This window comes from Strix aluco, chromosome 25 (genome assembly GCF_031877795.1).
Source record: "Strix aluco isolate bStrAlu1 chromosome 25, bStrAlu1.hap1, whole genome shotgun sequence".
Classification (NCBI taxonomy): domain Eukaryota; kingdom Metazoa; phylum Chordata; class Aves; order Strigiformes; family Strigidae; genus Strix; species Strix aluco.
Window position 1 is genome coordinate 7,967,012 of NC_133955.1, and position 25,447 is coordinate 7,992,458.

Consider the following 25,447-nt stretch of genomic DNA (forward strand, 5'->3'; position numbering starts at 1 on the left):
CAGGTCATTGCTCCACGATGCACAAACGGGCCTTTTAATTACCCCAAATACATGCAAATCTCCCTAAAATCGGATCAAATGCAAGTGATGAAAATCCTCAGGAATTGTTTCCAGCCCTTATGTTTGCCCTGTTTAAACCACGTGGAAACCGCGAGATGAGTCCAAATGTGTCTAGTCTGACACATCTTATAAAATGATGAAGCTGAAGTATAAAGAAACCCAGTTTCTTCCTCTTCTTTTTGCATAAAGTGCTCATTGTTAATTTAGTTCTGAGAGATACTTGATGGATGGTACCAGGTAAGTTTCTCCATTATTCTTTCTAATCTGCTTGATATACAATTTAAGGGAGCTGAGGAAAAAATAAGGAGGCTGAGGAAATTCAAATCAGAATTCATTTATGCAGCAACTCCAGCATCCATTAAAAATAACCCATTAAATATTGTCCTCTGCTAAATTTAGAAAATGCTCAGGTGTGTCTGCTCTTGTGCTGCACAGAAAGTTTTAATACAGATTTAATCATACTGAGTGTTAGGGGAAAGAGCTAATTAGATCGACAAATTTAGAAGGTGGTAGTATATTATATGGGAAGAAATGGGTGATTAGATATTATTCACTGTAAAAGTGACTGGCCCTGGGGAATATCTTTAAGGATATTATATGACATAATCCTAGTTTAAAAATTGAGAAGGTAGAAGTTAACATCATCCTCAAAACCCATCCTTGTTTCAAGAGAATTTTTCCCCACAGTAGTTTGTAGCATTTTTTGGCGGCCGGAGCCGGGTACCAGGCTGGAAGAGCCGCGGTGCTGCCCCGCGGCCTCGCCTGGGCCTGGGATGGACACGGCACCGCTCGGTTCAGCCCCGGGTTTGCAGCCCCCGGGGCAGGGCTGCGGGTCACCTCCCCGCAAGGGGCTTTGATGCAGTGCCATCGCGAACCTGTGTGATTTCTGCAAATAACAGCCTTTGTTTATCCCCATAAATTGTATTTCTACAGTATTCATAAAATTATTGATTAACCATATACAAATGGACTCCTTTGCAGCATTTTTCAGTATTACACTTTCCCTATGAAAGCAGATTTAGAAGGGAAAAAGGGGGTTATTTTCTTCAAATAAGTAAAAGCGTCTATTCCTTAATGTGATACAGTGAGGAAAGTCTCAGTATTAATGACTTTGCTGAGCTTTAATCACCACAGAAGATAAATGTAGCACGTTGGGAGTTAAGGCCCATGGAAAGCAGGAGGAAGCAGTGTTTTTACAGTAGTCGCTCTTACTGCTGTATTTTCCAGCTCTGCTCACATTAGTTTGTGTTTTTTCCTGTGACCCCATGAGAGCCGGGAGCTGTGGTGCCCCCCGGCAGTGGCCTTCTGCCCCAGACTGCCCGGGCCAGGGCGTCCCCCTCCCTCCTTGCTCCATTTCACCAGTAAAAGAGATTCACAGCTACCTTTAGCAACTTGTTCCATCTCCTAAGGTCATTTTATATTGTTCAAAGAAAGGTATAAAATGTGTCAAGATATCTGCTTACTCTACAGACCCAGTACAGAAGTGATTGATATAATATGTCATTGCTAAATTGCTCAAATAAAAAATGATTCATTTCAGTTCCCTCGGAATTGTCCTTCCATTATCCAGTATCATATTATTGTGGATACAAAGCTGGGTATTTACAGAAAGCTTTTCAACTCTACTTACAAACAAAGGGAAAGATTAGTCTAGTTAGAAATACTATGGTTGGTTTAAAAATGGCAATATTAATAAAAGCACATGGCGTTCCGTTCCTGCCTCTGCTGCCGTAGTCGCCAGGCCCAGTGCTGGGCAGGTGGAGCGATGCTGCCGAGCGCTTTGCGCCATGTGTGTTAACTAGATCACAAAAATAAATCATGAGCTTGTTTTGTCCTAAAGCACACGTTATTTTTCTCTCTTCTAAAGCAAATTTCTGTTTCATCCTTCTGAAGGGCTTCATTTAATAGTGTGTGAAATGAAATGTCAACAAGAATTAGAACAAACGGCATTGTAACCCCTCAGAGACCACAAGTTTCTGCTGGGGACTATTTCCAGGCAGCCGGCTGTGGGGAGAGGTCTCAGGTGCTGCCAGAGCCCTCGTCCTGCCGGAGCCGCCTTGTGGGGAGGGTCGCAGGGCCAGAGCTTTGGAACCACCCCAGAGACCTGGGCTCTGCTGGAGGCTTTGAGACCCTCGGCCTTAAAATCTGGGAGTAAAGCCTGTCCCTGCGCACAGGGTGCCTGCGGGGTCTGGATTTTACCCCAGTGCCGAGTGGTGGCACAGAGCAGAGGGGGGTGTGGGCTCCCCGTGTTGCTCAGGGGCAGGGTCCTGGCCCCCACGTTTCCCCCGGCTCCCGGCAGCACCAAAGGCTTCCCCCTTCCCGAGGGGGGCTCGTGAGGCCAGATTGTCCCCAGCAGCCCTGGGGCTTCGTGGAGGGGTTGCAAAGGGTAAGGCTCAAGAAGTAGGAAGATTGAAGTGGCCAGGAAGAAATCTGAATTTTGCTCCTAAATCTGGGGTTGAGAAGCCTGAGCCCTGGCAAAAAAGAGGGGAAATCTGGCTTTGGGGCTGTGATCAACTGTTCCTCGTGGCTGTAAAAGCCCTTCCGAGGTGCAGGGGTGCGAGGCCGTCCCCGCGCTTTGGGGGAGATCCTGCCTACCTTCTGCTCTCCCTTCTCTCCCCAAACACGGGCTCTGTGTCATTTGAGCCCCGAGTTCACACTTTGTGGCCTCATCCTGCAAGGTCAGTGCATTGCAGGCAGACACGGGTGAGCTCCGGACGTGGCCGGGGCTGTGCTGAGCACCCTGCAGAATCGGTCCCTGGGGCGTTGGGGCACAGAGGCAGATGCAGGCAGACCGCACGCGTGCAGCCGAAGCCATAAACAAAGCTGCTGCCCTTGGGATTATTGCTTTTATTAGCTGTAAAATCCATTGTTTATGGGAAGTTCAGAAATGACACGAAAACATAAATGTGAGATATGCAAATAAATCTTTCTGACGAAATTGTTCACGAGTCTCATTATTATGGAAATAAATTTAAAATGTGACTTTTCAGAGCTGCTGAAAGCCATCACTTTCTAGAGCTGTTGTACGCCTCTGATGAGTGAATGCCAAAATTTGTGGTGTGTGGGGAATGCTCTTCAGATGTTGCCTGTTTTGAAAGTAATTCCGGGGAAACAAAGGCCCCTGGCTAATGAGGAAGTCTCTGTTGTGCTGGGTGAGTCCATTAGCTCGCGCCGCGGCTGGCGGCCTGGCACGCTCAGGTGCTCTCCCCGATTGTGGCCCATTTGCATTCTGTGCAGAGGTTGCAGACCTATTATTGTGATGTTGCTCGCTGCGTAAAGCCCAATTAATGAAAGGTTAGGATGCAATTAAAAATCCTAAAGTGTCCTTTATTTCAAAGTGAAGTTTATACTGCAGTATGAGTTCCTGGAACACACTACAAAATCGTTTCCAAAGACAAAGGCATCTACTGTTTGTTTGTGGGTTTGTTTTGACCCCTGTAGAATTTTGTGGGTTTCTCTAAAGGGACAGAAACAACACGCCAGTCTCAGTGGACCATTTATAGCCCCTTAATGGATTTGTGCCGCCACTTCTCAAAGGGTCTGGAATGTGGGAGTACTGAACAGAATCGTGATGCGAGAGAAATGACAGGTATCAAAACTACTCCCCTTGTTAGCAGAATTTTCCTCTGGGGCGATGTTACCGTGATTAGCAAGAAAACTACAGGTGGGAAAGTGACGGATTGACTCTGAACCAACGTCAGAAATCTCAGTGCCAGCCCTTGCCTGTCTGCAGGAGGTGACCCATTCCGGTCACCTTCTGTGGACGTCAGGGTCTGTAAAGAAACAGGATAATCTGATCAGAGCTGCCTTCAGATTGCTGTGCTATCGCCGAGCTGTACAGGTGATGGTCTGAGCACACATTCCCCTGCTCTGCTGGGCAAGATGTGCTGCTCTGCCCCAAAATGGGAGCGGGAAATTCTTTATTGTATGCTTTGTGTAGGAGAAGCGCAGTCGTTTGCTGACTTGGATTTTACATCTGTAAAATGGAGATGTCAATGTTTGTTTAGGAAGGCAGTGAACTTTAATAAATATTCGTAGCATATACTTACAGTCTTGGTGAAGCTGCAGAAATGTCGTTAAAACTCACTACTCTTCAGTTATTTATTTTGTTATCAGGCCAGTGACCACATGGGGAGGTTTCTTTGCTGCAACAGGAAACCTGTTGCTGTTATATTTGGTGCAAAAGTCAGTAGGAGTGTGCAAGAGAGTTCCAGTTGCCTGAGCACACTTAGCAGAGCTGCAAATGGCACGTATGTGTCTAACATCTGTAATTAAACTGATTGACCTTTCCATTTACAGGCTGGAGGGGAGAAAAGTACTAGAGAAGATGGATTGAGAAGTGAATGAGATGCCAAAGTAAATCTCATTTACCCGTCCCATGTGTCAATAGTGAGCTGGGAGAACATTAGTCTCTGAAATCATCTCACGTCACCGAAATCATCTCAGACACCAGCTGTTTGCTCCGCAGAGCTGTCACAGGGTTACAGACGCGGCAGCACTACAGCTGCTGGAGCAGTTGAGTTGTGAGACGGTGTCACACCCAGGTCACCCACCCTGGCTGCGGCACAGACACTTCCCCCCCCTCCTAAACCAGTCCCTAAGCAGAATCATCAGTGCTTGGTAGGGGAGAGGAAAGCAGTCTGTGACTCAGATGGAAGGGGAAAAAATTACATTTTTGGGAGGATGCATATTATGAAAAAAAGCAGCAGGAGAGGCAGCAGAAATAACTGGCCCTTAGCGGCTCTTTTCTTCCCCAGGTCTCTAAGAAAGAGTCTGTCAGGCTCAGTAATTAACCCCCTGAGTCTGCACTGGCGCGAACAACCACCTAAACGGGGCAGAAGACAAGTGGTTTTGCACTGTGCTCCCCCTGCCCCTCCCTGCTCGGCAGCCCCCATCTTTGTGCTGAGGGTAGGATGGGTGAGGACCGAGTATGATACTCGTTCTCCCTGTAGTAAAAGCCTTTTGGGAAGGAAATAAGCAGTTTATGTGTAGCTACTTATGCTCTTACTATGTCCCTCTCTCCGTGTCCGTGGGAAGGCTGACGGCAGCGTGGGGACTTGCGGGTTTTGCCCTGCGGCTCCGTGCCCGTGTCTGGGCAGCGTGTCCTGCCCCTCCGCTCGCTGACTGTCCCCAGCCCGGCCGGGGACCGTGGCCACGAGCTGCAGCCAGGCCTGGCCACCGGCGTGGGGCCGCAGCCTCGCTGGGAGCCCAGCCCTCGCCCCGCCAAGGTGATGCCGTGTCAATGGTTGCGTATGTCTGAAAGACAACCCTGGGTAGTGCTTAGTTTTTAAATAGATCATTCCTGACAAAGCCCATTATTCACTGTGGGCATAAAGCCAATATCCCTTTGGTTCACAGAATTCTGCCTGTAACGCTGCTGTCAGGCGTGGCATCTCCTGCGAGTGATCTGTGACCACGGGGGACACTTGGCGAGAGGGAAGAGGACTTTTATTGACAGCTGCATACAACCTCTTCATCAGCCTAAGCTCTGAAAGTTTAGACTTCATTTCCTACCACTCCTTGTGGTGCTTGACGTGTGTTGTGTACAGTTAGACCAGGATTCCGATTGTTCAGTTGCACATCAGCCCATCGCAGACTAGGACTCGTATCTCCCTCCAAAAGGCTATGGAATTCCTCTCTTACACCGACTACTCTCAGATCTACTTTAACTGAGTATATCAGCACATGAAGAGCAATTTTTTGACATGTTTATGCACTAAAAACATTATGATAATTTTACTGTAAAGTCCACACATGATACTTTTGAGAAATGAATGAGGGGCAAAATCTAAGTGAGGGCTGTGGTAGCTCTGGCTGCGGGTGCTCGTCCCCTGCTCCAGCTCTCCAGGCACAGACCTGTCTAACAGCACGTACTGAACTCTTGAATCATGTAGAAGTTTGAACACCGAGGAAGGAAAAGAGTTTGGAAATGACGGGCTTTGCTAGGCAGAGGAGAGAGACCTGTGCTTCTGCCATGCCTCTCCTCAGGGCTGCCTCTTCTGTAGTGGGTTTTGTTTTCTACCACTCAGTGCTGGTTTTTTGCAGGAGGGGTATTACCTTCTACCTGAATGGTAACATTGAAAAATCACTTTGCATCAATGCCCAATCGCTCAGGCCTTCAGCCTTTTCTTTTATGGTTATGTTTTATCATATATAGTGGTGTGATTGCTTTTTGCATCTTACACATAATCCTCGAGAATCTTTTTCATACCCACTCAAGCTGATTTGCTCCCAGCTGGATACATGTAGGGTTGTGGCTAAGGATACATTCACTCTATTCCTGGGACCTCAAAATTGCGTGTGGCAGATTTTAAGATGTCTTTTGTGTCCACCATATGCACTGCGCCCTGGCCTGTGACTTCTGCTCCCTTGATTTCCATTATTCACTGTTTCCATAGAAAGGTCATGACATTTACCCATTATTCCTGCGTTGTGGAAGCGTTTGTGGCGTGGGCTCCAACTATTGTAGGATGTCGTGCGTGTAATTGCTCAAAGTGGACAGTCACCTTGTGGTGTTTTACTAACCAGTGGCAGAGCTCTGCGGGGGAAAAATACGCAATGAATAACAATTAGGCAGAGTGATTGTTTTCAAATTCTGAGGCTGGACTCTGCCCACTGACTAAGTAGATGATTTGTTGCATTTTTTGTTCTTCCCTCTGACTCCCAGCCCAGGCACGCTGTCAGCTGGAAAGCTGGTGTGCTCGTAAGATGCTCAAGCATCTTACAGGAAAAGGCTGTCCAGTAAATTAGAGATTTGGGGTTTTTTTTTCTCCTGTACTTACAGGTAGCTTGAGCAGAGCTGCACAAATGTTCTTCAGAGTTCCTATTAATCCATATTTTTAAATGACTGCTCTCTATTCTCCTGTGATTGGAAACACCTCGCTGTATGTGTGGGAACAGTCTGGTTTACAGCTGAGGGGGAGACAGATGCTCTACTTTGTGAAAGATCACATTATTTAAGAAAACCAAGAAACTCTTCTGAAATGGATGAAAATGCAATTAAAAACACTTGAAATAAAATCACTATTCTGTATTTGGAGATGTGGTTGCTCTTGATGAAGTGATTTTTCCCTGTGGACAAGATAGCGTGACAAATCTGGAACTGCCGAGAGTCGGGGTCTGGTGTCAGTGGGGGTCAGTGCCTTATTCCTAGACAAACAGTGATGTAGACAGAGACAGCCAAAGACTTGCATGTTTACCTAAAATCTCGTTTGGGTTTATCACTTTTACAGCTACTGACTAGGAGCGACGTTAGTCTTTTGCCACAAGCTATGATATTACAGTGCTATTTTTATTTTATTGATCTAACCTGGTCTTCAACAGAGTGGGACAGAAAATTACATTTAAAAGATAAATGGAAAAAAAGATCTTCAGGATGCTTTGCATCTTAGATGGCAGACTGACTCCCATGATTACATTTTGTTATGCTGAGTATTTGGGCTATATTTTGTAGGCCAGGTTTTGCTAAAAATCTAATTTTACCATAGAACAGCGTATCCAAGAGTACTTTAAAATGGATTATATAGTAAAAGCTCAAAACCTTACATTATATAGTAACTTAAATGGACTGATTTTGCTGCTATTTAGCATTTTACATACTGTGTGGCAGTACTTGTCCCCAAGTACATATATTCCACTTTAGTAAGTTACTGGGTAAGATTTTGAAGAATGCCCAATGGCCTGGGACACAGACCTGTCCCGCCTTCGAGTTCAAAGTACCGAGTGGTACACAGATGAGCTGGGTTTTTTCCGCCAAAATGTATCGCTCTAATCTATTACAACTGATAAATTATAGGCAAACTTCACTGTGAGGACAGGCCAGTACAGCGGCAGAAATACTTGGAAGCACCTGGTAGGTGAGGGGGGGTGGAACGGCCGAACCTGCTTCGCTACTTCGGTGCCGCCAGCAGAAACAGCCCGTCGCAGGCTGAGCTGAGTGACAACGTTTTGGCAGAGCCTGGGGAGATGTGTATGTGTTTCTCTACATGCATGCATACGTTTCTTGGCTAGATGATTCTGCAGATTTGTTATTTATAGTATTTTTAGTATTAAATAATAAATCAGCGTCTGGGAAAGAAGCAACTTCTGTTTGCGTTTTGCTAAATCATTTTTGATCTTTCCCTATAAAGCAGGAAAACATAGACCTGTAGAACATCTTTTATTCTATCATCTAGAATTCTGTGTGATTTTTTTCACCATTCTCTCCTTTTATCTGTGAGAGGAGATCGAGTTCTTTGATATTTTATTCAGATTGCATTGCACATTTGGAATTAAGCCATTTGGGCCGATTACTGACACGCTGGCTGCCTGACCCCTGCCAGGTTGCCTTCCCTCTCTGGACACTGGCCTGTCCGCTGTGGGCTGGAGACGGTGCCTGTCTTGCTGCAGAATTGTAACTGGAGCGACCCGAGTGTGGGATGAGAGGGAATCTGACCGTGTGTTTACCCGATTAAATTCCAGGTAGCTGAGGATTCACTGTACAGTTTTCTCCACATAGAAATGTCGCTGTCCAGCAGTTGGCAGCTGCTTTTGGGTGTCTGGAAATGCAGAGCACAGTGAAGAAACCTTTGGATCTCTGTCATTTCACAGCCAGAGGTGCAATGAATCTAAGTCTCAGCTGACTTTGAGAATCCTGTCGTGGAGATTCATACAGCTAATGGGCAAACGGTCACCAGGTCCTCCCCAAACGCCTGCTGAAGGTTGCTGTGGGAAGCACAAAGTTATCATAATTCTGCCTTGCTCACATGAAGCTTTTTGTCCTGAGTCACAGCGAGAGCTTTCACAGAAGCAAAGATGATGCTGTTGTACTTTCATTTATATCTTTCCCTGGTGATAGGACTGGATGAGGGAAATGGTCGTGGCTGTCTAAAAACCCCTTCACCTGGTCCCTTGGCAGTTATATCTGGCCTTCAGAAGCCCATTACACTAAGCCACTGTGACAGCTCGTGAGGGAGAAACATTGTCCAGAAATGCAGGACACAAGACATCCTACTTCTGCAACATGTTTTATGGTATCCTGTATCAAATGTGATGCCGACCTTTAGAGAAAGAGGTGGATCTTTCTGTGCAATCCAGCAAGGAGGTTGAGAACAAGATGAGAGTAATCAATTAAATGGGACACACCAAGGTAAAGGGAAGCTGTCTGCCCACTTCTACTTGGAGATACTCAACTAGCACTGCCAGATAACTCCTGCTCCTTTCCTGGGTTGTGCTAATACTGTCGGCATCCATCTGTGTTAAGCTGTCTGGTGGTGTAAAGCGAGTTCAGCCAAGGTGCTGTTGCTGCCGAGCAGCTGTGCAGCATCCCGAGTGTCTGCCTGCCTGCCGCGGCCGCCCGTGGTTTCATTTGTCTGTTTGCCTGCACGTCCTCTGAAATCGCTGAACCCTCCGAGCGCAGGGTGCATTAGCTGTGCTTATTCCCTACAAAATTCCACAAATCCGTGTCTGGCTGGCTTTTAGTCACCACTAGTTTTCATAAGTATTTCACATTGCAGATAAAGCATTCAGTGTGCACAGATGTTTAGATAAATGCCCCTTTCTCTCAGTTTGTGATGATTTAATAGCTGGATTTAATTTATTGTATAGTTATGTGCTATAGGTAGTAGATGCACTGTCTGCCCACTCTGTTTTGATACTGCTGGGGAAGCAGTTATTAACAGCACACAAATTCTTTCCAACAGTTTTCTTAAGTGCCTCAACTCTAGTGCGTCTAATTCTGCGAGCTGGAGAGGGGGATGTCCAAGGGAAGCACTGGTACCCATGAAAGATGAGGTATGGCTCTGTGCAGACCTGACACCAGAAGGCATCTCTTGCCGTAATGACTTTCCCATAAAAGCAGTGCATAACACGTCTCCCAAATTACACCCCGACCTATTCAAATCCACAGAGCCCAGTTTAGCTGTCGGTGACAGTCGTTTTTCACTGGTGTGACTCACTGACTGGAATGAAGTTACTCCCAATACGCATTGTGATCAGAGTGGGCAGAACTATTAAAATTTATTTACATAGATGAAATTGCAAGGGGCTGTCAAAGCTGTCAATAAAGCAGTCCTGGAAGGAGGCACATGGCCACAGCCTCGCCTGAGGAGCGGGTTTCATGTGCTGCAGCAGCAAATGAACCCCCCTGGACATGGCTAACGAGGCAGCTACAGACGCCTCCTTTGTTTCTGACAAAAAATGAATCATAAAAGTTGCTGAAATTCATTTTCAGTTCACAGTACATTTGGTGCCAGACTTTCACGCTGCAGTCACGTGAATATGTACGGACGTGTACAAGCGAACCGTGCGCGTGTTTATTTACCCTGTGATGTGCACTTGAGGGCATGCATGCATGGGTTTAAATATATATATTTTTAAAGACTGAACACGTGTTTGCTCCAAAAAATCTTTATCTCCCACCAAATTAGCAGTTATTTTTTACTGCAAAGTTCAGATATTTTCCTTTCCTTTTCCTCTTCAAACATTTTTTAGCTCTGCCCAGAGGATAACAGACCAAGGATGGACAGTGGCAGTGTCTGAGAGTGGCACAACTAGAGGAGCTGAATAGTTTAAACAATACTTCAGTATCTGCCAAAAATCTAAGGAAAAAATGGTAAAAATAAATGCCAGTGTTACTATGTAGAAGACAAAATTAATTTTTAAAGATTTTTCTTTCAACATCTGTAGATCTGTTCTCCTTTCCTGAGATCTCATTTTCTCCTTTCAATTCCAAGCCAACAGAATTGAAAACTATGCTAAGCAGCATGTGGGGGTACACGCTGGAGCATTCCTTACAGACCAGATACTTCAGGACTCCTGCCTTTCTGGGTCATAAATTGTCCACAAGACAGTGTGGATGTGAGATTTCCTTTGAGCCATTTGGCAAGGCCTCCAAATTGGCATCTGATCTGACATACCTTCCCAGGCCCAAAGCAAGGTTGGGGTTTCAGATGGAGATCCACAGAGATTCACCATTTCAGGAGCATTGTTCATAGAACTGTAGAATAATTTTGGTCAGAAAGGACCTCTGGACATTGCCTAATCCAGCCCTGTGGTGTCTTACAGGGAGGGTAGAACAGCCCGATGTTAATGCTGAAGGAAAGTTGTTTAGGACGTGCGTGCGTTAACAAGTCATGTTGGTGTGCATCCTTGTTTGTATCAGAATTTGTAAAGAAAGGTCAAAACTGGAAAAGAGCCTCTACTGTTTGTTGCTTTTCTGATCCATCCTGACATCCACACCTTCAGGAGAGAATCTGATAATGACCGTGACTTTGTTCCTGAGCTACAGATAAGTCTTCGGTGTATACACTGATGGAGCTGTTTACCTGTGTTTTATCTATTCAGAGGCATTCCCTAGGCTGGAAATCAAGCTTGTTCAATAGAGCTCGTTAGGTAATGAGCTTAGTGAATAAGCTCATTAGTGGTGGAATTCATCCTGCTCAGCCCTTTGCAGCCCAAAATCTTGTATCCCTTCAGCCCAGCTTACAACTCATTTTGACCCTGAGCAAGAGAGATGACTTTTACCTAATTTCATGTTTTGCGTATTTTCATTTAACAGCTGTCTTGCTGAATGAATGTTTCTATTATTTAATCTAGCCTGCTATTCCTCTGTAGCAGAAAAATATCTAAAAGGGCTGAAGTCTTTTGCATCTAGCGTGCCAAGGCTAGAATATGATGCCAACTCATTTCATGAACTGAAGCAGTGTCTGACTCAGTAGGACTCATCCTATTACATGATGGATGCTCCCTGGATTGAGGAACAGACGGTTAGGCAGATGTAAGTAGGCAGGAAAACGAAAGAGGCACCAAGTAAAAGTTGTGATTGCCTCCTGTGAGCTGACCGTGATTGCCCATCTGTACACAATCTAGTGGTCTTGCAGGAAGTTTAAAGCACACACATGCACGGCAGAAGCGAGGGATTTCACATTTTGGTTAATTATGCAGAGATCAGAGAGTGAGCTTGATAAAAAGGATATCTCGCAGGTGCAAAGCTGGGTGGGAGACGGGGTTTTAAATCTTCCTGAACCAACAGCACAACTGAAATGTGTGACAGTGAAGGATGTGTGTTGGCAATAATGCTTCATTGATTCATGTTCAAAGTGGTAAATTTAAGTCCTGTTTCTACTCATTTCAGACACTGATTACTAGAAAAAGGCTCTCATGCATTGGAGTAACGGAGGTGTCAGAGTCTGTTAAATCGACAACAGCCTACTCCTATCTTCCCTCTGACGAGGCAGAAAGAAGCCATTCGAGCTTTTCTCAGTTTAATATTGATGACAAAAGGCCAAGAAACTATGTAAACCTCAAAAGACACTAAAAGAGGATTATAATTGAGAATGAGTTCTGAAATCAATTGCAGAGAGTAAGTTTATATCTGCGTTAGCAGGTAGTGCGGCTCACCCCGAGCTGAGCTGGTGCAAAGGCCCAAGCATCCCTGCTGTACGCGTCGTGGGGAGGATTAATTTTAGACTAGTCCCAGCCTGGTCCATGGACTGATGCCCATTAGCAGTAAAAGCACATTAGGTGCATTCCTGGAGTGCGGCTTCCAGCCGTATTTCAGCTGGAAGGAATAGAGTTTGCATGCTCTGAAACCTCCTGGCACCGTGAGCCAAACTGCAGCAAGGGCAGGATGACTGAGTTTGCTTTCAAAGAGCATTTCTGATCCAAACTAAGACCCTGAAGTAGATGGACTCCAGGAGAACGCTCGTCAGGGCAGCTTTCTCTCACTTCAGCTTTCCTTTTGCAGATAGCTTCTTTCTGCCAAGCCTTAGGTTGCAAGAACAGCTGGTTTGCATTATCCTTTCCAATTGAAAAATAAAGTGCTATTTTTGTTCTTACCATAGTGACTGTAATTAATATTTAAGGATGATGGCTCCCTTGTGCTCCGGGTCATACAAATATAGAGAAAAGTGTGTACTGTTGATGACATGTTGTCTCGAGATGATACCCCAAAAGTGCATGGAGAGCATACAGACATGGAATCGAGGACTGTGACAACTGGGTGGGAAAATAAGCAGAATTAAGTAATAGTGAGAAGTGTTTTCCTCAGTACAGAGAAGAAAAAAAGGGGCTGTTTGTGGGGTGAAATCTTGTGATCAAGGCTGTGCATTTAAATATTAAAGGCTGAAAGTGACTCAAGATTTTATCATCTGCTGTTTTCACATCTGATGTGAAACCCTGTATCTACAGGCAAGATGAGAAAAACAGCAGCAGTTTGTGTCTTTTAGATAGCAAAGGGGAGTCACATGTACAGAAAGAACAAAGCAATAAGTATGTGAAAAATAATTACCCGTAATAAAAAGCTAAGGGTACTTCCCAGTGTTGAGGATGTGGTGTTTGACTAAGAGGAGCTGTGAGAAGTGAACCCAGCAGCCCTCGCTCCTGCCTGTGCAGGGCAGGTTGGGAGAGGTGGTGGGTGCCGGAGCGTTATTTCTGTCGTGCTGCCGCAGGAGCAGTCAGCAGACCCCAGCGTGGGGCACGTTCAGTGGCTGCGGCTGCTTCCCTCCAGACGTGGAAGACTTACTACTTGAATTATTTGACCTTGTTATTAGAAGACTCCCCAGCACAGTTGCACCAAGACCTCTGTGTCTCTGTTTAAGCTTAGGTTACCCGTAGCCTGGTTCCGCAGGACTACTCTCTTCAGAAGCAAACAATCCTTCTCAAGGGCTTTCTGGGGATGTACATCAGCCAAATTTTGCAAAGTCCTGAAGGCAAAAAGCTAAAGCTGATCTGTGTTTTAATTTTGCCGCAGATGGCAGGCCAAGATTAAAGCAGCAGGCTTCCCCAGGCGATCTGCTCAATGGCTCTCCTGAACCCGCGCGGGGAAGAGCTGCTCGGCAAATGGCTTTGAGTGGCTGCCCAGTTTGGGTTTGTTGTTGCTGCAGATGCTTTTGTAGGTGAGAGATAATTCATACGCAGAGTGGCACTCTCCATCAGGAGGAGGGACAGCAGTGACAATGCCATTGCAGTGCTCGTCCCCAGACCCAAACCCCTCACGGCCCTGTGCAGAAAGTAAGAAAAAGTCCACAATGCAGAGCCAGAACAAAAGTGAAATCATGAAAGAATGAGGGAAAGAAAGAGCCAGATGCTCCAGCGTCATTTCTGAGGCTGCAAACCAGAACAAAAAGCCAGCAAAGACTTGCACCTTTTAAAGGAGTAATGAATTGTTTCCTCCTTTGGCAGGCAGTGATTTGACTTGCCACATGCCTCCTAGTAATTTCCCAGCAGGTTTTAATGTTGGAACAATGGCGTTCTGTTAGATATTGATTTTAAAATAACTCTTCCACACTTACTTGTGACTTTAACAGGTGAATTACAGCCCTTGAATGTGCTCTAATGTAGCAGTGGTAAATAGTTAAATAGGCACAATCTGTTTCTGCAGGCGTTGCCTGTCCAGGAGAAGGCAGAGCTTGGCTGAACCTGGTCTGCAGGAAAAACATCCAGCATTCTGCCTGCACCGAATGAAAATATTAATAAATTCACAGTGGATGTGGTGGAATTTGATGGAAAAAAAGTCAGTGCTGGATGTTGAGGCAGTGAGAGTGGGAGGGCAATGGGTAAATGACCTAATCGTAGCTCTTTTCTTCTTCAACTTCCACTGAGCCGTGATGCTGACCGCGGGGTATCGCTGTGGCTGCCAGCACCCTTTGGTGAGCCGTGAGAGGCGGCGGGGGCTGGCCCGTGGGTCCTCTGACTGCCAGGGTCAGGCACGACGCGCGTTGCCGGAGCGGGTCCCCGAGCAGCGCAAACACCAGCTGCCAGCTTCGGCCGTCGCCATCGCCGAGGCTTGTGCTGCACGAAACACGAATAAAGCTGCTCCGTCCTCCGAGAGCGCTGGGGCAGCTCCGTCCCCGCGTACTTCTGCCTGGCCGGGAAGGCGGGGTGGGGAGCCAAGGCCTGCGTTCAGTGCCAACAGCGCGCTGCTGCCACGGCAGCCCTGCTGAATTCTGGGGGCAGCAGCGTCAGCGGTGGCACCGCGGTACCCGGGGCTGGAGTCCGGCCGCCACTGTGATGAGTGGCGGGTAAGAATGCTGGTTGACACTGAGGAAAACTTTCTCTGTTTATCTTACACTTTTTGGGGGTTTTCATTTTCTTTTTAATGAAGCGATTGCATTGCAGTGCCTGGGACACTCCTCTACAGCCTGGGAATAAGCTGGTTTTGGTCACAGGTGCTGCCACATTCCGGCTCCGGCCGCCCAGAATGCACCGATCCCTTAAGAAATTGAATTAAAATGTCTCATATTGTTTCCCTAACATTACAGCAGGGCAGGAGTTTCATTTCATGTTTTAGGTGCCCCACACTAAATCCATGCCAGGTAGGAAAGTCTGGGTAAGGACAGGATGTGCAGATGGGATCTGTGGGGAGGGAGGGTGGTTCTTGGCAGCCGTCGGGCAGAGGATTCGCCTCTGGCCAGAGGGGCTGCAGAGACACGGGTTGCTCAGAAACTCCCTCTGTGCTCGGCTCAGCTCCACGGTTCACACCGAAAACTGATTCCGACTGTATGGGCTGTCATCAGCTAAGAGACGTAATTAGTCTTGGCTAATTTGTTGCAGGGCCTTTAACTTCACTTCCCCTTTCCCTGCTTTCCTACTGACAGTGGCTACTCTGTCCCTTATTTTCAGCTGATCTCTGTAAACTAATTACTTTCACTGGGTCAGCGCTGTTATGAAATTATCATTTTATGAGACTAAAAATAGCTCAGATCCAGTCAGTAAGCCAATCACTTCCCTTCATCTCCAATGAAAATACAATGTTATCTTTAATCTGTATTTCTCAGGCACTTGCTGTGATGCAGGCTGGAATGAAAGGGGGAAAAAAAAAAAAGAGGAGCTTAGAAAAAAATTCGTAAATCAGTTGCTATAGATGCATCTCTGCCAAGGCTTCCATTGGTAAATTTAGCAGTCACATTACAATTTTAGCCAGTAACATTACTTGGCCTTATTCAAAATAATTCACTTCTCACACAACGAGTTTACCCTAAAGGGAAGTTATTTTGTCTTGCACATTACAAATGGTGTTTTTGCACATACGTGCTGTCATTACAAATATCCAAAGCCACAAAAAACCTAAGGCCAGATAAATTTATTTTTTTTTAAGAGAGAAAAAAATCCACTGAATTCCACTTGCTCTGAGAATGAATGAAGGTATTTTAATACTTCTGGGGTTCTGGTGAATATAAATAGCTCAAAAATGAGATGCTTGCCTGAGATTTACATCAAGATAGTGAAGGGAAAAGGTTCCATCTGTAGTTTCTGATACAAAGACATTTTGCACACAATATCTGTAAATCCATTAGGAGACGAAAATTGATACACATTTCATATAAGATAAAGCTGGAGTCAAGAGAATGAAAGCTCAAGAAAATGGCTTCTTTGTGTAGCTCCATCAATTCATTGTCTGATTGGCCTTTCTGTATATTAAATTCAAGCCGTTCTTTGGCCTGTGGATATAAGAATTGTTGACTGTGTGGGAAATGGTGAGAGTGATGAAATTCTAGTGCCTTGCTTTACAAAGGAAATACCCCACATCTCATCCATCTTTCCATCGATGATGTTAAATATGCAAAGTAGTGTTTCTATTAAAGCGATTTTTCTGATTCAGTTTAATGGCAGATACTGAAGTACTGACACGCACAATATGATTACTGGGCCAAACAGCAATCTTTCCGGAGAAGCTGGGAATGGCAGCACTCCAGAGATGATTTATTATTTTCCTTACTTTGCAAACTCCTCTTAGTTTGCATGAAGGAGGGTGAATGAAGGTTACTATCAGCTTGAGTGGTTTCGGTTCTTTGCATTGGAGAAGGAGCTGCAGAGACAACATCTCTGTTCGCACTGGCAGCGTTCGCAGGAAGCGTGGTCAGTGTTCGGTGAGTTCATGCTAGTCTGGCTGTCAACAGTTTGGCAGCAAGTGTTTCACGTGCTATTTCACTACTTAAATTTCATCCCCTCTCTTGTCCGTGATTGAACACCAATAAAAAAGAAAGCCCAAGAAATAAGCCAACCAAAGAATGATGTTTCTTGCAGAGGGGTTGATCGGGTGTCAGTTCTCTCGCGCTCTCTCTGACCCGCAAAGGTACCAGCTTGAACCAAGACAAACCAAAGTAGACCCCTACCCCCAAATCCCTGCTCTCTAAGCACTCAGCTAATAAAAACTGTAAGAAATTTTAGATCTTGCTCCAGATCAGGCTGTTGACACAACCAGGCCAGCATGTCTGTTTTATTGACTTCCTAGCTTTAACCTGGCTCCTTAAATGAATGATATAGATAGGACTGTGTTGTCCAGGTGCACTGATGTGGATCTTTCAAACCCATTGACCAGTGCAGCCGAACCTGCGGGAGGGACAGTGTTCTCCAAACCGTTATGTTCTTGCAAATTATAAGGGAGACAGTCAGACAGAAGATAGATTCTCCCAGGACCACCCCGAGGGCGCTGAGCTGTGGGAGCTCAGCCTTCGTTAGGCAACAGAAAATCACACAGCACATCCCTAAGCTCAAACCAGAACAAAATCCATCGGGGCACGGTGGGGAGCCCGGCTGCAGCGCTCTGCAGGGCCCTCGGGAGCCTCGCCGTGCCCCGGGACAGTGCAGGTACTGAGCTTGTCACAACTACAATTTGCTGCCTACGCTGCAGGTTGCAGACACTGCCCGAGTCGGAAACATACTGCTGTTGTCAGGTGAAATGAAAACAGTTATAAAAAGCTTAGAAAAATATGCGCTCTAGGCAAAAATGGTGTGGGGTTTAGTAGTGTGAGAGAGGTCTGGTACCACAGCCGCGTGCTGATGGGAGGAAACAGGGGGCTGCCCCATCCATAACCAAATGCTGTTTAAAAGCGAATAAAACCAACACGCTGGTAGCAAGGTAACAAAATTTATGATAATAAAACTGTCTCTATACAGATGTAAAACTGGTGGCTATTGCGTATCAAGTTAGCTAAAGCCGAGAGGGACGTGAACGCTAACGATGGGGACCAGCACCGTGCTCCTCCGCTGCTTTGGGCAGCGCTTGCGTTCCGGGGATGGAGGGTCCCGGGGCTCCAGACCTCCTGCAGCACAAAGCAGGGTGCTGGCAAGGCTGATGTTCATCCTACCGGTGTTTTAGACGAGGGCAAGAGGGAAGATGGGTAGCTGCTGGCCTCTTGAGAAAAATGTTTCTGCATGAATTGGATAGCTGATTTTGAATTAATTTTGAATAGTTGTTTCAGTAATTCAGATTGATTTAAGATGCACCCAAGAATAATGCTTTCATTATAAAACCTCCTGAGCAAAATTTAAATCGTACTAAATTAAAAACAGCCTCGGTTAAGCCAGAGCTGATGAGCACAGCAGAGGGATCAGAGATGCAGGGTCAGTATAATTTAATTCCTTTGCTTTGTTTCCCATTCCAGGAAAACTGTTGTACCTATCTCCTTGGGTCGTTAACTACCTAAGGAGCTCGCAAGTCGTCCTGGGTTTCTCAAAACTGATTTGCATAGTAATCCCACCAAAAGCAGCATTTGTTCTATTTTATACAGTACTTCACCTTCAAGAAGAAATGCATTTTTATTGCTTTTCATTTATGGGTCAATCTGCAAATTCAGCTGTATCCTAAAGATACTCTGGAATCTGGAATAACAGCAGCTGCTGTACAGCACAGTAGGAGGGTTGATGGTTTCCTAATGCTAGCCTTGTTTGTTTGTTGTAAGCAAACTTCCCCTTTTATATAAATGGAGCTAACTTTTTAATGTCTTAATAACATGGGAAAAGTTATCCTGCGTCTTCCAAATCACTTTTGTAAAGCACTCTGTCACAAGCAGGGATGGAATTCCAGTGTCAGGGAAATGTTCACTTATCTGGATTTAATGCTTCAGTGTTCAGAACAACAAGTACATACCTCTGTGTATAGATTTGAGTTAGAATCCATTGTGCTTTAGAAGTTCTCGTTTTAAATGCTGGCTGAATTTTTAAAGGCAAATGGCAGAAAATATTTAAGATATTCATAAAATCTCTGAGCATTGCTGAAACGCAAGCAGTGAACTGGCAACCACTAACCAGGCAAAGCCTGACGTAATAAGAAGCACGTTAGAGACTTTGGCTGCATTTTTGGCAACATTTGTGTGATAGGAATTGCCAGTACTCTCATTAGTAACAAGGTCCTTCCAAACATACTGAAATGACTTCTGAGAGAGATGGATATGAAATATTGCATGGAAATTCCAGTTTGCCAAAACTGAAAGGATTTACGGGGAAATGAAGGGGTCCAGGAGATGCTGACCACCCTCACCACGTGGTGGGAGTCAGGAAGGTGGAAATGACCTGAGGCTGGAAGTTCCGTTCCTAGAGTCCCCGAGTCCCCGTGCCACGCTGCCAAGCCGCGGGCGAGAGCTGCTGCACGAGCCAAGGGCTGGTGCCGTCCCTGCGCCCGCGCAGCCGGGACCCCACCACCCTTCCGACCCGCTCCAGAACGTGCCTCTCTCAGGGCGTCCGGCCGGGGCTCTGCGGGCTGGTCTGGCAGGAATTAGGTTTTTATGGCTCATGGTAGCAACTCCTCTTTCTAGCACAGGTTTTGGGCAAGCCCGTGGAGAGTGTTTGGCTTCGGGTGCTTGGACAAGGCGGCGTTAGGTGCCCGCTGGATGGGTCGTGGGCAGAGGGTGTTGTCAGAGAGCATGGGGGCTCTGCGGGGTCTGCTGTTACCGAGGTGTCTGAGTTTCTTGTAGGTCCATGATACAACACTGAACTTGGCTGATAGACTATTTGCTAGAGACACCTATTTTAATTAAAATCCTGCAACAAAAATCCCAAATAAGTAATACTAGAAGTTTAAGCTTTAAGTCTTTGGCAGCATTTTATAGGTCCCTTTCCAGTAAACTCTTACAAAGCCGTGTTTAAATTTCTAATTTTTTAAATTCTTGTCAACTCATTTAGAGCACTCATTCATCTATAATTTCTGTGATTACAACAGATTGAGAACACTTTAAAGTCCTCGGGAGCACTCTGGTTTGTCTATCCGTGTGTTCAGAAAGGAAGGGAAAGAGAACGAGGCCAAGTCACTGCCCTGGCAGGAGTGGAGACTCAGCTGCACAACAGCACATTCTGCTTGTGTGTCACAGCGAGGGGTTGTTCCTGAGCCCCACCAAACGTCCCCTCGACCCTGAGTTCCCTGTCACAGAGATAAAAACATACGTGTGAACAGGCACAAGGTGTGTAGCTAGAAGGAAAGGTGTGATCATTATTAGGCAGACGCCAGAAAATCGAGTCTGTTTTCATGCGTTTCCCCTGTGGAGAGGCCGCCGAAGGCGCTGCCCAGGCCACGTCCCCTTCTGATGCTGCTCGGGCGGGTGGTGGGGACAGGAGGGTGGGAGCTGACCAGTACGGACCTGTCAGAGTGTGGAAAGCTGAACCACAGGGTGGGCGAGTGCTGGGATCCACAGCCCAGCTTCGTTTTCTAAGTAAGCACTGACTTCTTTTCCAGAGCACGGAGATTAGCTTTTGTCATACGAACTTGCAAACTTTGCTTAGATGTTAAAAAGGAGGAAAAGGAGATCTTTTGGTGACTATGACAAACATGTTCTACATTTTCACTTAATGAAGAAATTCAGACTTGCAGTTGTCATATGCTCAGATTCTGCGCCTTTCTGACAGCTGAATTATGATTTTAATAATTTAAAAGTGCTACTGTGAGCCTGTTCATGTATAATAGGCACAGAGAAGTGTTTAAAATCAAAAGCAGTTTAGAGAAAAAGTGGTCACCATATTACAAAAATGAGAATTGTCTACATCTGAATATGAAACTCTCCAGTGGGAAAACTCTTTGCAAACTTAGTATAACTTAGTATATATAAACATATAAACTTAGTTCTGATAGTGGATAGTTCTGATGCGTGGAGTTCAGAGATTGCATTTGATCGTACCTTGGGGACTGCCTGAAGTGGCAGCCGGTGATGCCTACCTGCTTTTACATAACCCCACCAGGGTGAGGGCTGGGTCATTCTGCTTACAAAGGTTTTAGTTCAGAGCAACAGAAGCTCAAATCTATAATCTCAGTAGAAACACCTGTATGACAGAAATGAAATATAAGGGAAAAGAGTGCCCTCCAGGCTACATTCCCCTTGCTTTGATATCATTATCTTTGTATCTGTCCGTGGGACTGTTTGAAATTCTACCACAACTGCTACAGCACACTCATTTTTTAAACTCACAACTAAAGAAGCCCGTATCCTGCTCAGTTAAGTACAAAACAGGTCATGTCCTGGAGATCACTGTATTTTCAGTATAGTAGCCCACAACATCCATTTGAATTCAGCAATATAGTTCCTGGCACGTCAAGTGAAGAAACAATGACCAACATCGCGACAAGAGACAACATATACATCAGTGACTTTGTGTAACATCTATGACTAGAATGAACGTCTGAAAACATAAGCTCTAGTTCCCAGCTCCCTTGCACTCGTGTTAACTTTTCTCTCCTGCAGAAGGAGTGCGAAACAGGACCTGCTACTCCACAGCCTTGCTCCTCCTGCACTCATTTACCATTGTGCCAAGCATTTGTCGAGTGGGTGTAAGTGCCTTTTCTGTTTTATACAACTTCACATAAGCATAAATTGCAGAAGTTGTAAGGCAAAGAACAATCAAGCCCTTAACAGTTCCAGCCCCTTTTCGAACATGCACCCAGGTAAATGCTTAGGAGTAACTGAAGTCAAGCTCCTAGTACGTGCTTGCCTGCTGCTCAGTAAAAGAAAAAGTAATACTCACCCCAGTGTTGTCATGGTTACAATAGTGTACCAAAAGGAAGCAGGAATACTGGTGAATTTGCTTGCCGAGGACCCTTTCTCTGCATAAAACATCACAGTTGCAAAGATGATGATTGCCATAGTGAGGGAAAAGAGGAGAAAGCCAAGCTCGGAGGCACAGCTCTTCAAAGTGTAGCCCAAGATTCTTAAGCCTTGGGAATGGCGAGAGAACTTGAAAATCCTGAAAACCCTAAAAACCCTTAGTGTCACAAAGGCTCCGCTGACATCCTCGTTGTTGGTCATCACCAAGCCAATGTAGTACGGCATGATGGCCACCACGTCAATGATGCTCATCACACTTCTAATGAATCTGTAGCGACTTGGGGCCGCAAAGAGTCTCAACAGATACTCAACCGTGAAAATCATCACGCACGCCGTGTCCAAGCAAAAGAAAGCCACAGCATATCTTTCCCCACATGGAAGCTCCTTGTTTCCAGGCACCGTGCCACAGGGGACAGTTTCCACGACATTAGTGATCACAGAGACAGCAATAAAGAAACCGGTGACATAGTAAAAGACTAAGGCTAAGGTGCTGGTGTGGGGGTTCTCAAAGGCTCGCCACATGGTCTGCCGGAAGCTCAGGGATGGCATGGACCCTTCTTGGTTGTTTTCGGAGTCGTTGTCATCCATCAGCCGCTCTGCGTTTTCCCGCTTTCTGTCTTTGTACTCTTCATAGCAGCAGTCCCCAATGATTTCAGGGAGGATCCCGTAGAAGGCAAGCTCTTCGTCATAAGCAGAGATGCACTCGTACCTGGGATAGTGGAGCTTGCCAGTTCTATAAAAATTTAAGATGCACCTAAAGACTTCAGGGTCCCGGTCAAAGAAGTACTCCTTAGTGTCTTCGTTGAAGAAGAACTCCTTCTCGGTGCTGCCCAGGAGAGTGTCCGGGTATCTCTCCAGTGTAGTCCTCCAGGTCTGGAAACGCCTGCCGCTCACATTGAGAATGATGAGCTCATCCTGCCTCTTGTTTTTCTCCGTTGGAGCCAGTGGCATGGGACAGTTGGCCACTGGCATCCATCCTATGGCGGCCGCCCTGGCAAAGGGCAACCAGGCTGCTACTCCTGCTGCCATGATGACCCCAGGCCTTGCTACTGGAGAAGACAGTTAGGCTGCTCCTGAGACCCGCTGGAGGTCAGATCAGTTCCATCTAAAATACAGAACAAACCAAAACCACAGCAGACAGTCAGCGGGGTGTCCTGCCCCTCGTGTTCGCCTCAGAAATCAGCGCCTACCCAGGAATTTCAAACGACTGGCTCGCCCTCGTCCCCCATGTGAAGAATGATGTTAGACAAGGCATGTGGTAATCAGCTCCGCGGGGTTATGGCATTATTATAGATTGAAATTTTGAATAGCAAATGATTCCTCATTAAAAGCATTTTAAAAGTAGCATAAACACACTAATTTATATTTGCTTCCTTACAAACAAGACTAATCCATAATTCCCCAGGTGTAAGCCTCGTGCTCATCAGTTTAACTACAGCTGTCAAGAAAGAGCTGGGAACTCCAGTGAAATCAGCTTGCAGTTCACCCGGTGAGATGGTGTATGCCCTGAAAAGCCACGGCTGGACTGAGCTGGGTTTCCAGTCTTAAAATGAATCTTGCACTCAGAGCATTTTCGGTCAGAGGAAACAGAAAACCTGCTCTGGTTTTCATTCACCTTTAATTAAAATCCTGGCCTCCGCAGCAGTTTTTTGCTGCTCTCTTTCATTTAGAGATGGGTTTTACTCTTGTGAAATATTGCATCCCTCCCCCGGACTGGAGGAGAATTCTGACTTTTGGGGAAACATTGCTCAGAATGCCTGAGCAGCAGTAAGCTTGAAGCCCAGGTGTGACAGCTGAGAGCTTGAGCTACCAGCTGAGTACCAAGAACTTCAGAATGAGGGAAGCCTCCGAAGTTGGACAACTTTCTTCCAGCAGAAGATACCTTCATTATTTCCCAGCTAACAGAGGCAGAAGTCCTTCAGCCGCAGAACTGAAGGACTGATAGGTTGAAATGAAGTATGTTCACTGCACTCTTGACCTTTAGAGGAAAAATATCCCAAGTTGTCCAGACCCTCAGCCACTGGAAGCCAACATTCTCTTGAAGTTAGAGCAGTTAATTGTGATTCTGATCTAGCCATAAATTTTCTTTTTATTTTTGATCTTTGGTCAGAGTTCTTACAATATTTAACTTTTCTTTTGACTTGTATTTACTTTCCCTTCTCTAATGTTTTTCTAACTCTACCATAAAATTATCTGGAGAAAGGTGCCATTATCATGCAAGATGCATTAGGGGCCCTATCAAAAGTCGATTTATCAATGGAAATTCCATTGATTCCACTGACTGAGACCCTCAAAGCTTAATTATATCCTCTACATGGTATCCTTGTAGGCAGTTTTACTCTGAAGTTTTTTAATTATATGAAAGCTGCCATTCCAGCCAGTAAGGCTGTAGTGTTATTGATTTCAACAGGCCGTCAAAATACTGAATAAAAAATGATGGAATCAATCTGTGGTGAAAATGACTAAACTGCTCACAGAAACGCTCTTCCTCTTCAGGGCACATTAACATTCATCACCCTAATGTAGAGCATCTTTCTGTGCAATTTTGCTACCTAAAGGACAATTGAAATCCCTCGTGCAAGCATCTTACTGCTGCTGGAAGAGGTTTTGTAATTACGAAACATATAATAATCCATAGTGATGCTTATCGCAAGGAGACACTTTGCTTATATGCACAACACTGGAGCAAGCATCCCACAATATTTTCCTATAAAGAATTGTTCAATATTACTGTGCACTGTTTTTTCTCTCCCCCTAAAGAGGGAATTTATTGCGTTAATAGTGCCAGACTGACAGCCCTGGAGACCAGGCTCTTCTGTCTGCGCGGGGAAGAGGCAGAGCGCCGCGCTGCAAACTTTCTCTGCACGACTTTGAAAATACGCCCCAGCCTTTAGCCGGGGGCGATCTGGGGGGCCCGGGGGGCTCAGGCAGCAGAGCTGCCGGTTTCTGGTACCAGCAGTGGTGGATCTTTGAACTTTTATGAAACGCTGCGTTAAGAACAGGACTGCAAAACAGGAGGCAGCAAAACGAGAACCATTTCACTCATTAATCACCAAATACATAACCAAGAGACCAAGCTAATGCATCCTGTTCCTGTTTTCCCTGCTGGTAAACTGTCTTCTCTGCTTTTTAATTTCAATTAGCGGCACCACCACAGTCATTCTACCAGGACTGATTGGTGACGTAGGGTGACCTGACCAGCTACAGTACACTGGATCCTCATCTCCCCTGATTTCTCAGGGGAACCTCGTTAGAAATCTCTTCTGTACTTTTATAACTTTGGTTGTAAATTCCAGGTTACCTACATTAGCTGCTGAGGCACTATAAATACTTCACATATAATTGTTCTAATAAAGCACTGGTAACTCATAAGTGACTTACACATTTTTAAATCAATTTTTAAAGATAAAATGGGTCCTTCCATGCTGGCAGTATATGTGGGGAAGCTATAAATATCTCAGCTATGAAACGGACAGGAGATTAAAACAGAGAAAGAGAGGGGTGTTCGTCTGGGGAAGTTTAGTTCCCGTTTCTCTGTGACCAAGAGATGCAGCTGGTTAAGAAAGCGTAGTGCACACAGCTTAATTTTCAAGGTTGCA

The 25,447-nt window shown here is 45.6% G+C and overlaps 1 protein-coding gene across 3 annotated transcripts in view; it reads right to left on the reverse strand.

Annotated features, from left to right (window-relative positions):
* Positions 1-25,447, reverse strand: part of KCND3 (potassium voltage-gated channel subfamily D member 3) — a 129,170-nt gene that overhangs the window by 101,135 nt on the left and 2,588 nt on the right. For all 3 annotated transcript variants that reach the window (XM_074850569.1, XM_074850567.1, XM_074850568.1), the window contains exon 2: positions 21,769-22,953. In XM_074850569.1, coding sequence (XP_074706670.1) covers positions 21,769-22,877 — 1,109 coding nt within the window. In that variant the 5' untranslated portion in view covers positions 22,878-22,953. The remainder of the gene's footprint in view (positions 1-21,768; positions 22,954-25,447) is intronic.